The sequence below is a fragment of the Cyrtonyx montezumae genome, unplaced genomic scaffold, assembly GCF_038088225.1.
Source record: "Cyrtonyx montezumae isolate F1298 unplaced genomic scaffold, pur_monq_1.0 scaffold_8, whole genome shotgun sequence".
NCBI classification, from domain to species: Eukaryota; Metazoa; Chordata; class Aves; order Galliformes; family Odontophoridae; genus Cyrtonyx; species Cyrtonyx montezumae.
Window position 1 is genome coordinate 43533811 of NW_027072089.1, and position 16260 is coordinate 43550070.

The 16260-nt window shown below is 39.6% G+C and overlaps 1 protein-coding gene and 1 long non-coding RNA gene across 3 annotated transcripts in view; both read right to left on the minus strand.

Moving 5' to 3' along the window:
* LOC136058856 (uncharacterized) overlaps positions 1 to 16260 on the minus strand; it is a 440039-nt gene that overhangs the window by 303062 nt on the left and 120717 nt on the right. The gene's annotated exons all lie outside the window — the stretch shown is intronic.
* On the minus strand, positions 7037 to 11765 carry LOC136058379 (histamine H3 receptor-like). 2 transcript variants are annotated; one of them, XM_065751773.1, is made up of 4 exons: positions 11718 to 11765; positions 10906 to 11307; positions 9537 to 9703; positions 7037 to 7838 (listed from the first exon to the last, which is right to left on the minus strand). In XM_065751773.1, exons 2-4 carry the CDS (start codon positions 11120 to 11122, stop codon positions 7065 to 7067), a joined length of 1158 nt encoding a protein of 385 aa, XP_065607845.1. In that variant the 5' UTR covers positions 11123 to 11307; positions 11718 to 11765; the 3' UTR covers positions 7037 to 7064. The 2 variants fall into 2 exon arrangements, with proteins under 2 accessions (XP_065607845.1, XP_065607846.1); XM_065751774.1 differs by lacking the exon at positions 11718 to 11765 and having other exon boundaries at positions 10906 to 11311.

Genomic DNA, 16260 nt, shown 5'->3' on the forward strand with positions numbered 1-16260 from the left:
TTTGTTGAACCTCCTTAATTTCTCTAGGGCACATTCTCGAGCCTATCTAGGTCTCTGGATGGCAGGGTGAGCCAAGAGACAACAGTATGAAGGAGGCAACTGCAAACTATCTTAGGGAAGATGAAGGAATAGGGACAGCTAATCTAAATGTTTTCTACAACTCAAGAGAAGATGATACTGAAGAGTCACTGCTGGTTACATTAAGTTTTGTTGCTAGGTCTAATGGATGCTGATAAGAGTGTGATAAAAGAAAATTCCCACCAGAAAAAGAGAAAAGGAAAAAAAAAAAAGAAAACATACTCAAGATAAAACCTCTAGGCAGAGTTATTTGGCAAGGAGAGCAAGTGAGTGAGAGAGTATGCACCCGAGTGAAGATCAGAGTACTGTACAAACACTCACAGGCAAGAAAGCTTGGTCCAGCCTGAGGTATAACAGCAAGATCCTGACAAAAACGAGCTGAGGGGGGAGAAGTCTTAGGAGGGCAATACCTAGATTTGTTAATGTAATTAGGGAGACAGTCTGCTTTTTAAATTTCCCCTTTGTTCAAGAAAGCAGTCTCTCAAACACAGTAAAAAATTGAACTTTACCTTCAGTTTCTCCCATTTTTTGATGCTCTTCCAATTCTGCCACACACAAGTCCAACCACTCTGCTTTTCAACACTTTATGCTATTTACATGAGGAAAGCTATGTCTTACTCAGTTCATTAATGCTGCTGTTAAAACACTGTAAACAAAAGGAACAAAAGTATAAAAGCAGACCAATGAGAAAGTGTTTTTTCTAGTCTGCATAGATTTGTTGTGATTTTTTTCCTTAGAATTCCTTAATTTCTGGTTCTTATTGTTTTGTTCCTTTGTGTGCTTTGTTTTCTTAGCATTTTGTTCTAAATATACATTATGCAAGAACACTGTTTTACTGAAATATTACAGCAGCCTAATAGCAGGTAAACAACAACCACTGAAATACTTACAAGGTCAGGGAGGGTATTTATGGTTGTGCTGGACTGCTAACATATTAACAGCTCAGGGGATATTTGATTTCTAAGTAGATCTCCTGAAGAGAAATATACCTTTACAGTAATGGAAATGAGAAAGAAAATGTGAGAACAGCGATTGGATGGATCAGTGATAGTTTTAATGAGAAAGCTGTGCCAATATGCCTGGGGAGTGGTTGAGCAAGGCACACAGACACATATGCCATGGCAAATCTATAGTCAGTACAGAAGTATGGAGGAATATGAAGTATGTGGTGCAAAATATGAAGCCAAGAATAAGAGTACAAGAAATGTGTTGAGTTCGCAAGTTAAAAAAACAGTGTTGAAGGATGTTATTAGAAAGATGCTTCCCTTACTACAGTACAGGGAAGATCAATATAACAATAAAGTAGTAGCATAGAATATGCATCATGCGATGCCAACCTGGTAACATAAATAAAAAGAAATGTTCAGCTCTAGGACTGGGGGAGATCATAAAATAGATATGAGATGATGAGCAGGGTCCAAGGTCAATCTCAGAAATCCACCCAAAACCTCAAAAAATGTAAAAGATGGATGAGAGCAGACTACAGGCTCTGATGTGACTCACACCAGGACCTCAGTTCCAGTCTAATGGTGCTCCAGGGCATCATTAAGATTTGCTCAGTGGGATGTTCCCTCCTGTCACCAGTTCTTTTAGTCAGGGCATAAAGAAGATTTTTATGAAGGACTACACCATTGCTTAGTAATAAAACTTAAAAAAAAAACACTTCAGATAGATTCTCCCTATAAAAAAACCTGTCACCAGCTTTTATCCAACTCCAAATTTTACACCTAGATACACATTTGAATTTTGTTTACAAAAGCCCTTTTTTCATATATTTTAATGGAAATTTTCAATAAAATTATGCACCTCAAAGTAGAGCTTTACTCTTGTATTTTGAGATGGGATTTTTTTGATGCATAAGAAAGAAAGGAAGTGGTTTTGCCCCTCACTTGCCAAATAACACTTACATACAAAGTCCTATATGGTGCTGCCCATCCAAGGGAGAAGTGAAAGTTACGTTAAACGTTGTAATAACTTCTCCCTCTAACTAAAACACTTACTGATACCCTTTGTCAGCATATGGCTTGCAGGACCTACACCCTTTCTAGCACAGTTGTCTTGAGGTGTTGGATGATTAAGCCTACCCAATCCCTCCCCACACAGCATCTCTGAAATAAGAGTAAACAACGTACTGCTTGGTCCTTTGCATGAATGAATACTTCAGATTGACTGAATGGTCTTCAGGGATAAAAACAGCTTTTCAGGAAAATAAGATGTCTCTCTTCTTTTCACTGAGCTCAGTCATGTTTGTTGATTTGTTTTCTTCCTATTATTTGAAAAAAAAATCTTCAACTGCTATTTTTTTCCAAGGAGAAATTTCAGTTTGTAATTTCTTAATTTCCCTCTTCAAAATTTATTACTGCTTTAGGCTCTTTCTTTCAAGAACATAAGCACTTTCTCAGTCTGCTATCAGCTTTGCCTCCCAGGTCCACTTCTCCTAACACTCTGGAGCTCCTGCCCTCTCCAGTCATTTTCTCCACACAGAAACAGAACAGCCATCCTGTTGCCTTTTGTTCAGGGAACATACTAACCAAGCAGTAAAACTGCACAGATCAGACCAGTGGAATATCACCAGTGAAATAATAGCCACTGAGGCATATCCATCCAGTGGCTTTATTATCATTTTGGAGCTCTAACAGATCATCTGATGTCTGTGCATAAGAGAAAAGTAGACTTTAAGGCCAATCTGCAATCAGTACCCTGACAATGCATTTGGTAGAGATTTTTGCAATGATGGGAGTTTGCAAGCAACCTTTGTACTACCTGCATATCTCATGAGCCTCACCTGAAGCACTGACTCCTTATTGAACTCTTTCCCCTAAAGCAAAGTTTGCATCAAGAAGCACTGCCTGAATAGTGTAATTATGTTGTCAACTTCTAGCAGGCCAAATAAGCCCAAATGGAGGCAGTTAGGTGCTTCGCTGCTTCTCAGATGAGCAAGGCTTGTGCTCACTACCTTCTATTAACAAAACTTGACTCAGTTTATCAGGACTTAGAAGCTTCAAGAAGCCTCAGGCTGCATAAAAATAAGTCCTTGTTGATACCAGCATTCAGCCCTATTTCTGGCCTGCACAACCAACTGTGCCAGAGACCCCCCTAGTATGAGATGCAAGTCAAAGAAGAGAGCAAAAAAGAGGAATGACAAAAGAAAATATGAAGTCCTAGATACAACAGCGTGTGTCCTTATCTACACATGGCAATGGCTTCATTGCATAGATATCCTTTTGATAAGCTAACCAGAAATGACATATTAAGTCCCCATTGCTAACTGTCAAAAGTACGTCTTATTCAGCATTAAGGAACCATTTGCACTTAAGGCAGACACAGAAGGATTTCCTTGCACATATTCAACATTACAGAATTTACCAGTTGCATTTTAGAAGAATGACAAAATCTTTGCATGCTAAAAAGTTGGTACACTCTGCACTTAAAGAGAAGAGATGGGTGTATTGGGTACTTCTCTTTTATGTCCTGATCTATTTGGAATATATCAATTGACTTATAGCAGTGTCATAGTTTTTTCTGGGATAGAATAAATTTTCTTCATAAGGTTCATATGATGCCACATTTTAGATTTTTTATGAAAACAGTGGTAATAACACACAAATGTGCTAATATTTTCAGTGGTAGCAAAACAGTGCTTGTACAGAGCCAAGGAAATATAAGCTTTTCCCACTGCCTTGCCAGCAAGGAGCTGGATGTGCACAGGGAGCTGGGAGACGACACAGCTGACAAAATGGCCAAAGGGATATCCCCATACCATACGGTGTCATACTCAGCAGTAAAACATGGGGTAAAGAAAGAAGTCAGGATGTTGTGCTTGTCCTCCCAAGAAGCTGTTAGATGTGGTGAGTCCATCTTTCCTCAGAGTGGCTGAACATCTCCCTGCCAACAGGTAGTAGTAAATATGAATCTCATTGTTTGCTTTGCTGGCACGTGCTGCTTTACCTAGTAAATTGGTTTTATCTCAACCCAAGAGTTCCTGATCTTATACCTTTCTGATTCTTTCCCCTATCCCACCTGGGACAAGCAGTCAAGTAGCTGTGTGGTACTGAGCTGCTCACTGGGTTAAACCACAACAAGCAGTAACTACAAGCCCACCTCACTGGCTGACTCTATAATGTCCAGTGCTATTTATGCATTATATAACAAGGGTAGATCTCATCTAAAGAATGAATGAGAAGTGTATTCAAACAGTGCTAGGGAGGAAGTAGAAAAGCCAGTGTGCTTTTGTAAACCTCTCAGTTACACGGTAGGCTTTGTAAGTTTATGTTTTAGCCTATGTTAGTCCAAAAACAAATTCCACAGAAAGAAAGGAAAAAGGGGTAAAAAAGGAAAAGGGAAAAAGAAGAAATGGTAATATGTCAAAGGCTGTAGAAGGCAAGAGTTTTCCTCTTCCCAAGCTATGTTTGACAGTGGAATAAGAACAGCCTGGGCTATGTAGCCACCTGGTCTGCCTGGAAACAGTGTCAACATAAGAACATCTTTGTGCTGTACTTGTAATAAAGTTTTATATTAACAATTAGACAGTGAAATAACAACTTTGTCCCTGGCCATCATTCTCTTGACACTAACCATAACCATTCCTCTTCCCACCTGCAGGTGCAAGTTTAACTCTCCTCTGTATCAGAGTTCCATATCTGAATCCTTGGCAAGATTATTCCACAAGATGGATTGGCCCTCAGTGTTTCCTAACCTGTAAAAACTTAGAAAATACCAAAATTGAGACTCTTACATTAGAAATTACGTACATCTCTGATATGTAATTTGTGTAAGTTGACGAGTTTAGATTATCATAAAGTATGGCAAAAGTAACAGATGAAATGGTAATTCATCTCAGGAGGAGAACATTCAGAAGAGGGATAAATAAAATATACTAATGTCTTACAGGAATATGTACTAAATAAAGCCAGAAGATGAATGGGACATTCACTAATTCTCACACTACTTTAGAATTTTTTCATGATGAAGAGGAACTATTCATATTTTTAAGACTTACACTTCGTTTGTTTACCGAGGAATCTAGTACCTGATGTTTCCAGTGTTCTGTAACTACATAACCCTTCACAGCTTGGAAACTGCATACGGGAAGATTACCTCCAAGCAGTCTCAGCAACATCAGCACAGGTAGTATTAGACTACAGATAGTCATTTATATCAGCCATTTTCTTTGCTCATGCAGCAAATCAAACACTGTCAGTGTTCAAGGAAAATTATTCATTTATCAAAACCTCTTATAAAGAATTTATAATAAAGATGTATGGAAGGGGACAAATGAAATATAATGTTCGCTTTTAATTGTTTCTCAGTTTGAATTGTTTGCCAACTGGCACCTTGAATTCAGTAGGGATTTGCTCAGGTGTAGAGCTGAGTTGGTGCCTATGCTTTATGCCATATTTGGAAGTCAGCGGGGCTTGTTAGACCAGCATTTTTCATAGTGCAGATTACAGTTTCACTGGGAGTCATAAAATGATTGAGAGGAGACTATGAAATGGTAGAGTTGCTCTGGCCACTACACACATCTCCCCCTGGGCTGGCAGCAACAAGTTTTCTCACTTGTGAAATAAGAGCAGCTCATACTTACTGACTGTAACTACAAATGAGGTAACAGCAGATGACTCAAAGAATCATAGAATCCTGAAGTCTGGAAAAGACCACTAAGATCATCTAGTCTAACCATCAGCCCATCCCCACCATGCCCACTGAACCATTTAACTCAGTGCCACATCTACACTTTTCTTGAACACCTCCAGGGAAGAGTGACTCTACCACTTCTCTGGGCAACCTGTTCCAATGCCTCACTACTCTTTTGAAGAATAAATTTTTGTTAATATCCAACCCAAACGTCCCCTGGCACAGCTTAAGGCCACTACCTATCATCCTATCAATAGTTACCTGGGAGAAGAGGTTGACCCCCCACCTCAGTACAGTTTTAGAGAGCAATAAGTTCTCCCCCAGACTCTTCTTCATTGACTCCATCAACGATCACCTTCTCAGCATCTTCATGGAAAGAGGAGATGTCTCCCTTCATTGGAGTGCATCTTCTCCCCTTGCAGGGCAGTGCTGCTGCTGTTCTGGGGACATGCTATCAGATGAGATCCAAGGACTTCCAAAAGCTCAAAACGATTATTCAAAACGATTGTTCTCTCCCATCATGGTCAGGCCATTATACATCTTGCCTTCATTCTACAATGCTTTTGAATAAGAAATAATACACTTGAATAAGAAATAATACATTTCCATGATATCTTCAAACCATAGCTGTAAAAAAGGTTTATTTATTGAAGAAAATCTAGAGATGTGCATAAACGCTTTATACTTCTAAATTCTCTACTGCTTCACCTGAACAGGTATGTAGTTTAATGTCTTTTTCCAGAGAATATGTTCACATCAAAAGTAGTCCCTATATTCCCCTGATGTCTGTGTATCACTAATGAAAGTAATCCTGCTACATGGCTGACAATAAACTCATAAAGTAATTGGATGTTTTATGCTAAGTTGGTAAAATACTGCTGAACACAGTACAAACTATTCGAAAGAAATTAAATTGAGAATATACTAACTTCTGAATTTCACTGATCCTTATGGAATATAAAACCTTTATCATAGAGCTGTTTATTTATTTATCCTTAATACCACCTATGGACACAAATATTAGTGATGCTGCAATTGGAGATAGTATATTCCACAACCAGAATGAAGACAATGTCAACTAAGTCCACTAAGGAAAGACAGGAAGAGGTAGTATCTTTTTCTTGGCCAATTTGAATTGCTGAAAAATGCACACAAACTTTGGGCACGTATATTTCTCAGAAGGAGTATGTATTTCACCAAAGCCTTACCTTTCGATCACTCTTCCTGAAGAGATTAATGACAAACCTTGTCTACTTACAACAGTCATTCTTTACAGATATAACTGTACTTCAGTCTTTCTTTTATATATATATATATATTTTTTTTTTTTTTTTTTTTTTTTTTTTTACCTTCTAACAGGAGCCTGATCTCAGTATTGCAAACTTTTTAGGACACAATATTTTGATAAAAGCCATTCGAAATTTATCATGACAGAGAGGGTAGAGGAATGGGTTCAGCGAGGAATTGATCCACAAAAGCCAAAAGGTAATTTGATACAGAGTTGGATGGACACAAGTCCCTTGGCAGGCTCCACGAATAATCATTAGTAAAGTATATGGGGCCCAGCAAATGGCAAAGACGCACACAATTACGGCAAGCGACTTCGCAATCTTCTTGTCATTATGCAGTTTTGACCTGGTCCTTGCACAGACAGAGAAGTCATTTTCTGGGGTTACAAAATTGACTCTGGATGGAGATGAACTTTCAGTTACCAAAGACTCTTTCTTTGTCCTCATGGAGGAAGAAGCACTGTCCTCTGTTTCTGACAAAGAGGGTCCTTGCCTCAGCAAAAAACAAGACCTCCAGGACACATTGCTGCTCCCTGGAGACTCACACTGTTGAATGCTGCCATGCCGCTGGCGTCTCTGGATGTTGTGGAAGATGCTCACGTTGAAGTAGGTGACTGAGATCAGTGGCACAAAGAACTCCAGGGTGGATGCACACAGGAGGAAGTACCAGTTGTTGAAGAACTCGGCATAGCACTGCCCCTCCTCTACCATGCTGCAGCCAGACACGTACTCCCAAAGGAGAACTGCTGGAGCGTAGAGCAGGAAAGCACAGACCCAAATGGCCACCATCTTGACAACGGGGCTGGACAGCATTCCCTGCTGGGCTCTGTAAGATACCTGTGAGGGAAAAAACAAAAAACAAAAAACAAACAAAAAAACAAAACGTTGCATATGTAGAGCCAAAAATAACCAGAGAAGTAGCCTGAGAGGAGTTTATCATAGCATTTGCTAACTCAGAGCTGCAGCTTCAGTGATCACATCAATCTCACTCAAGTACGCTTAATTTATTGATGTTGACATAATATGGGGGTGTCTACATATCAGTAATGAGTGTTAAGGTCCTGGTTCAGGCAACAAAACACAATCTTCCATCTGTGTTAGAAGTACTTCGCAATTTGATACGCCTTGTTTGAGACATCTGCAGCCTGAATTGGCTAAATAATTAGTGTTCTATAGTTGCACAGATAATTATTCCCATTCACTGACAACTGCACTGGTTTTTGCAGCACTTTACAAGAAAATAGTACTGTATGAATCACATTGGTCAACAGAAAACATGGCCCGTATTGAATACGCACCTTTGAAAATTGCTTATTGCACGCTTCCTGAAGCGCAAAATCCAGCCCTACAAGGTAGCTATTAGCTGATGAAAACATAACACCTTTTATCTTCCTTATCCCCGGCCTCTGGGCCAGTATACATTCTCCACTTTCCAGAACTGGCAGATATCTTACAGCTCACACCCTCCTCCAGGATAACAAAGTGAATGAGTAATTCGGAAAGCTAAGATAGACATCTCATTGAAACCAAGAATACAGATTACTGTAGCTAAAGACTACCACACAGATGTCCATAGGAACTTTTTCCACCTGCACAGGTGCACTTAACTTTGCACCTTGTAGATGCTGAGCTTTTGCATTTCCAGTGTAATTTTTTCTTATTAAAAAAATGTTTTGAGTTTGATTTTCCATATTTTTTAATTAAAACAACATTATATAACAGAATATTTTTAAAAAATAGTAAAAAAGCAAGTATAATAAGTTCAAGTAATTTTAATTAACGAAAATAAAATGGAAATTTTACGGTATGGCATTTTATTGGTCATTTTCATAGGTCAGCAAAAGACTGAGACCCCTAGCTCAGCCCCACACTTTTCTGCCACATCAGCAAGCAGAGCAACTAGTGAGAACTGCTGATCTCCAGCTTTACCATGAACCAAGACACAAAGCACATATAAGGTGCACTGGGTGCTCTGCAGAAAGCAGAGACACAGAGTGCATCTGAAGTTTGGGGTCCTTCTCCAAACACTGAGAGGAGGTTTTGTCTCATACCCACATGCAGTCTCTGTCCTGAATCTTGCCCTCTGCCTCGTTTGCTCTTGCTTCCAGTCTTCTCCAGGATCACCAAGAGACAGCTCTCAGGCCTAGGCATACACCCCAGCATGCTTTACTTCCCTGCCGTAGCCTTTCCCTCCCATACTGGTTTATTTCAGATTTTCTTCTCCCATGGTCCATTCTTTTCCCAGAATCTGCCTTACCCTCAGCCTACCCTCCTTGAAGCAGCAGCACAATAGCACAACAACAACTTGGAGCAGAAATTGCAAAAAAAAAGACCTATCTGACAAGCTCTGGGCTGGAAGATGGTCTGCAACAACCTCCACATGCCAGCACATGTTCCAGAGGGTACTATCTTGATTAATCCAAGCCTTATACTCACCAATATGGCAGCATGCACAATACTAGTATCAAGATACAACCCTGCCAAATCCCACCATCTTTCCACAAAACTCAGAGAGGCTATAAATAGGTTACTTACAGCTTTAGTAACTGAGAGAAAACGGTCATAGCTAATTATAACAATGTTAAATACTGAAGCTGTACACATGAGATAGTCCATAAGCAGCCAGAGCTTGCAGATGCCTCTTCCAAAGTGCCAGATTCCTGTCAGGGCATAGGGGATGTAGAGGGGGATGCAAAATGCACCTAGGGAAAGCAATCACAGAGACAGCATGAAGTTGTTACAGATTGCAAACAGTACTCCTGGAAGTAGAGACAGTATTCTGGTATTTGGTGTAAAAAAAAGTGTACTAGTAAGGTGAATATGAAAGTTATATAAAGAAATTCTTCCATTACCATGAAATCTAATGAAGATATTCTACAGTATGTTGACTGTTGGGGATAAGGTCAAGGCCAATCAACAATGAATGATCTGCTGCAGAAGAAAATTGCAACCTAACCAGTTTTATAGTCTCTGGAGATATATAATCAGTGCTGCATCCTGTAAGCATTGGGGTTATGCTCCAAAATGCAGGCTTGTTGCTCTGTATCTTCTTATCTTTTATCTGTGTTTGACTTTTCCCTCAAATACATCTACAGATATTGCTAACATAGCTTATTAATATAAGATTGGTTAGCACTTGTGCTCTAGGGACAGTATATTGTAGAGTCTGCATAGTGTCTAAAAACTTTTTACCAGCGATAGAGCAGACACAGAAGAGATATGAAAGTCTATTCTATTTCTAAGGGTGTTTTATATCACAGTATTTCTCCAGCTAAGATAAACAGTTTTAATGGCAAGATCCCTACAGGAGCAAATCCTTCATGGCTGCTGCCTCGTTACCCAGTATCACCCATTAGGACTGAATCCACTGCATCTCAGGGACTGCTGCGTGGACACTATGGGATAAGAAGGCTAATAAGGAAAACAGATGGGATATGCCAGCGGGTTGTTGGATTTCTTGTAGATTAATACACTCATAGGCCATTTAATACTGCATTAAGAAGTAATTATTTTACTTTGATATACCAGAGATAGCTGCATAAGAAAGCAGTTGCTCTGATAAATACAAAGATGTTAGGATGGTGGGCAAAAGTAAATTAGAAACTGTACCAAAGATCCTCTTTCCATCAATCAGTATTCATATATAATAGTTACTCCTCTTTTTTAGAAGAGACCTTAGAAGCATTTACAAGAAAAAAATGTGTTATGTATCTCATTATTATGCATCTTGTGACATAATAGGCTGCTGAAACACCTAACAGTTTCCATCACTCCTTACCCTTTCCCATGCCACACAGATAGAAAATATTTCTCCAAGAAGAAACCACCCACCTACAGAAGACACCCTGCTCCCCCCTCAAGAGTATTGGAAAGCAAACATCACATGCTTTCTGTTGCAACTTACCCACTGCAAAGTCAGAAATGGCAAGGTTCAGAAAGAAATAGTTACTCCGATGCCTGAGATTTCTGTCCAAGATGAAGGCAAGGATCACCAAGACATTTCCAAGGATCGTGACCAGAGTTAGCAGCACCATGAGCACAGCCAGGAGCACCAACACACCCAGGGAAAACTGAGAGGCTGATGGCTGTGGGGACAATGTCCCGTTACAGGGTCTCATCATGCATGGAGTTTCAGCAGAAAAAAGTCTGGAAGAAACTTGTAACTGCCAGATTTATCCTGAAGATTGAGAGAAGTCTATCAACAGGATAGGCTGAAGGCTGAGACATCCAAAAAAACTTCACAATATCAAAATAACAGAGTAGAAGATTTCAAAAACTTGAGTCTCCAGTGTTCATCTGAACGCACCTGAAAAAAATCCATGAATAAGACACCTAATGAGCAACAGTAAATGCACACTGTAAGACAGTTTATCTCTTTCCTGAAGCTGATCCTTATCTACTGAGCAATCAAACTTCAGAAAAGTTTGTTTGAAAACAGCTCTTTTCAAAGTCAGGCAGTTTGCATATTAGCATTCTGTAAGCAGATTTTACACCAAATTCTGCTAAAGCTAAAAACAGAACTCTTTTCACTTCCCCAGTGGTCAACAGGATTTCAATAATTACAGTTCTATATCTCTTACTGTAAAATGTTGGAACCATTACTCTTGTTGCTATAGCGCTTACTAGACTACATAGTTAAAAACAGATGTGCATTTTTTTTTTAAGTTGGTGGTTAGAGAGCATCTAAAATTCATGTGTACACTGAAGAAGTACTACCTTTTGAATTCACTCAAAGCAAGAAGCCCTGGGCATAGCAAGCCAAGCACTTGGCCTTTGAAGAACCTTGTAAGCATGATCCAGGTAATCTTCTACTTCATAAGACATTCCAGGAAAGAGCCCACTGTGCTATGTGCCAAGCCCTTAGTCCTTTGGAGGCATAAGAAGGCATAGCCTTTCCTCATTGTAATTTCACCTGTTTTGGTAAGCGTGTCACAGAAGTCAGAAGGCTGTGGCTGTGACTCACCCCTGTGGGTCACCAGCCCCATAGTACTGCAGCATCCTCTGAGCAGGTTTCTAGGCTGTGGTTGTAGTGCTGGATGCTTAGCAAGAGATAGGGCACAAAACACAGAAAGAAGGCACTAGGAAACTTTGGTGCAGTGCTCTGATCATGTCTCAGGAAAAATAAAAATATTTTAAAATGAGTTAAAGCAAAAGGTAAAGCACAACAGGAGTGGAAGACTCTTGAGAATGATAAAATACAGCAAATGGATACTTACCTCAAGTGTATGCACAGCCTGGGAATTGCATAGGAGGGACTAGAGCTGCCTGAACAGTCGCAAAGCGACCAGGATTCAATGAACGAATTTAAAATCCTGCTTGGCCATATAAACTTGGTGTTAGAGAAACTAAAGCTCACCTAGAGTTGATACTTGTAAAGTGCATCAAAGATGACACAAGGAGCTTCCACCAAGAGCCTCCACCTCCACATTAGTAGTAAAAATCTGAAAAATAAAAATGTGGTCTCGTTGCAGAATGGGGCTGATCATCTAGTGACAGCAGATGTGGATAAGGCTATCTTTGCTTCAGTCTGTACTAACTGGATCTTTCCCACCTCTGTTTTTACCAAGCAAGTTCAAGGAGGAAATCTGACAGAAGCGTGGATTGAACAAGGTTTTACCTGGGAGGACTTGACTCATAAGAATCCACGCAACCCAATGGTCTTAAGAGCACTGAGAAAACCAGCTACCGTCCTTGCAAGGCCTGCTTCCTACCCTTCTTGAAAGGTCTTGGAGTTCCAGAATGTTTCCTGATCACCAAAGAAATGCAAATGTTTCACCCATCCTCAAAGACACCACAGCGTCACTGGAAAAATAATGTAGCACATCCTCATGTGTGGTATTTCTGATCATTTGAAAAAGGAAAAGGTGAATTAGCATTGTTGCTAGGGGTAGGACATGCCTGAGCAATGTGCTTGTCTTCTAAAATGGAATGTCTGGATTTGCAGACAAGGGGAGAACAGTCGTTTGTTTTCAAAATTAGGGAAGAAATCAAATTAAATCGTAAAGTTTTATCATAGATCTTCACAGGGATGAGGGAAGAAAAAAAAAATCTACGTGGACTATCCTTCCTTCTTCCCTGTGAAGTAAAAACACAGCCTATCAAAGAGGACACAGACATTAGGAAAATCATTAGGGTTAAAGACTTTCCTAAGAAACAAATAAACAAACAACACTATTTCTTCCAACACGTATGTTTTATTTGATCTTTAAGATTTCAGAGGGCAAATTTAGAAAAATGCTGTTGTGGGTGGAGTTGAAACTCACAGAATGACAGGCCAAGCATCACTATTTGTTCATAATAGTTGCCAAACACCTCCATAGACTGGAAAAAAAATGCAATGCCATTGAACGATGAAATAGATAACCAGATAGCAAAGCTTTGCTTAGAAAAGCAAACTTGCCAAGGAAAGTGCCTTTATGTCAGTGCATGAAAGGTGTGCCCAAAAACAAATACTGAACAAGCATACTAGCAGAAGCCTGAAAAGCATCTATTAGAGAGAAAAAGACTTAGGATGACACTTGGACTAGGACAGCTTTAATGCTGAGAATAGCAACAACGCTTGGCTTGACTGCTTGAGCAGTAGAGCAGTTAGAAACACACAGCAAACTCTGCAAACATACAGGAGTTGTGTGAACACTGTACATCAAAAACATTGATCTCTAGTGATTTCAGTACACTATGTGGTTTCAAAATTACTGCACACTGCGCTCCCTGAAAAAAAATTCTTCTTTATCAATACTGCAGAGTTTTTACTATCTTACCTAGTCAATTATTGAGTAGGTTATTTTTCCAAAGTAATCAGCCCATTTAGTCATAAAATGCAAACCGTCTTACAAAGAACTTTTTTTTTTTTTTTTTTTCAACTGTAAGTGTAAGATAGAAAGTAGGCAGTTCAAGTCTTTCCCAGTTTGGGCCTGCCTACAGCTTCCCTGTTGAGCAGATGTCTATTTGGTAGACAGTAGCTATTCTATAAATGTTTCAAGCATGTATGTGTGGGTCGGTTTTGTTTTGTTTCAGGTTTTTTTCAAGCCTTACAGAAAATGCAAAAATGCAAAAGTCTGTGCCAGCACCTTAACTCACAACAGTGAAAGCAGTTGTGCTGAATCAATGACTTCTTAAAGACATCTATCTCCTTGCAGCCAGGCTCACAACACATGACACTACTTATGTAAGGCAAAGAAGCAATAATAAGTTGTGAAATGGTATCACCTGCCAGCATGAACACTGGCAAGAGAAATCTTTAGCCCCAGGCCTCTAAGCAGAATGGGACTGTAGCATCTCTAAACTATTAACTTCTGTGCTGTTTGTATGCATTTGGATTGTGCTTACGAAGTCCTCTGCTTTGGCAACATTTCTACAGACTGTTTCAACTTTAATATTTATTCCAAAAGAAAACTACTTAAATTTTTGTTATTCTGGGCATGCATTAGATTTCTATTCCTGTACTTTTTACATACAGAAGTATAAGCATCCCTCTCTACTCTGACCTTATGAGGCCCTTTCTGGAGTACTGCATCCAGGTGTGGGGCTCCCAGTACAGGAAAGATGAGGAGCTGTTGGAGAGAGTCCAGAGGAGGCCAAGAAGATGATCAGAGGGCTGGAGCACCTCCTCTACAAAGACAGACTGAAGGAGCTAGGCTTGTTCAGCCTGGAGACAGGAAGGCTGCAAAAAGACCTCACCGCAGCCTTCCAGTATTTAAAAGGGTATTATGAACAGGAGGAGAATCAACTTTTTACAAAGGTAAATAGTGATAGGACAAGGGGGAATGGTTTTAAGCCCAAGGAGGGAAGGTTTAGATCAGATGTCAGGGGGAAGTTCTTTACAGAGAGAGTGGTGAGATGATGGAACAGGCTCCCCAGAAAGGCTGTGGACTCACCATCCCCAGACAAGTTCAAGACCAGGTTGGATGGAGCCTTGGGCAGTAGTACCAGATCTGGAGGTTGGTGGCTCTGCCTGCGGCAAGGAGATTGGAACTTGGTGATCCTTGGGGTCCCTTCCAACCCAAGCCATTTTACAATTCTATGGATAAGTGTGTATATACATAGAGGGGAAAAAACAAACAAAAAAACCCAACACCGTAACAGTAACACTCACTCATCCATCCATGAAAACCTTGTGTGAAATTTGCAACATTCAACAAATGGTAAGAAAATCTGACACCTGGAATGGATTAAAATCAAGTTCCATAGCATTACCCAGTTTTTTCAGCACTGTATATTCACTCATGTTTTATTAATAGCTATTTAATACACCCCTCTGCCAGCTTTCGGACAGACTTCAATTAACCCCTCCTCAAGAAGTGAATATGGCCTCTGATCAGTTACAGAAAAAACTCAGCTTGATGCTGATTCAGTGGCAGAGAAAATATACAAATTATCACAGCATCGTGACACAAAGAAATGATTTAGTTTAAAAATCGCTCTGCCAGCTTGAATTTGTTCCAGACATTTTGATGGACTATCTTCGCACTTGCAAAGCTTTACACACAAGAAAGTGTTGTCTGTTCTCACACAGACAGCCAAAAAACTTAAATGCAGCATGAACTTTGTATTGCTTACCCTGTTCATTCAACAGGAATGCTATCATGTGCCCAAGATTGATCAACCTTCTGGGTTATCAAATAGTGCACAGATCTGGCACTGGAGATCATCTAAGCATGACCAAAGAAGCAACCAATACGAGAAGAAAAGCTAGGGCTGGTAAAGAGAACAATGTTTATGCCAGTTATTACTTTGATAAATAGTCTCAAAAGTTCATTACCATGGAAAAACCTATTTTCTAAAAACTACTCAGTTCCTAATGCACACACGTGTCCTGCAACACCATGAATTAACCCTATTATAATTAAAAGGAGATGTGGGATTAGGCAGCCTGTACAATTGAATAATGCCCATCATTGTAATCATAATGGCTACAGAGCACTATGTTGTCTTCATAACACATTTAAAAGGAAATCTTACTGCTCCTGAGTGGATTTTACACAACAGTTCAAAACTGTAGTAGTGGTCTTTCTCCTCTGATAGCTTGAGGTCTACAGTTTGTATGTAAAACTTTAACTCAGCACATACAAAAAGAGGTTAATTGTAGGGGAGATACATCTACAAAGATATCTACAGAAGAGTTCTTCCATAATACCAAAAAGAAGTGCCTCAAACCTGCAAGTCAGGAAGAGCATCCAGTAAAACTTGGTTATTAATTTCATTTCAGTAGATGGTGTTTAATCTTGAATGAACAAGCATGAACAAAAATTATGAAAAT

Bases quoted from the DNA above. Each gene is read 5' to 3' on its own strand.
- LOC136058379 (XM_065751773.1), bottom strand. From the start codon at position 11,122: ATGATGAGACCCTGTAACGGGACATTGTCCCCACAGCCATCAGCCTCT. The intron at 9,704-10,905 runs GTAAGTTGCAAC...TGCTTTCCCTAG, and splicing joins CATTTCTGACTTTGCAGTGG to GTGCATTTTGCATCCCCCTC. The intron at 7,839-9,536 runs GTAAGTAACCTA...TTTCCCTCACAG, and splicing joins TTCTCTCAGTTACTAAAGCT to GTATCTTACAGAGCCCAGCA.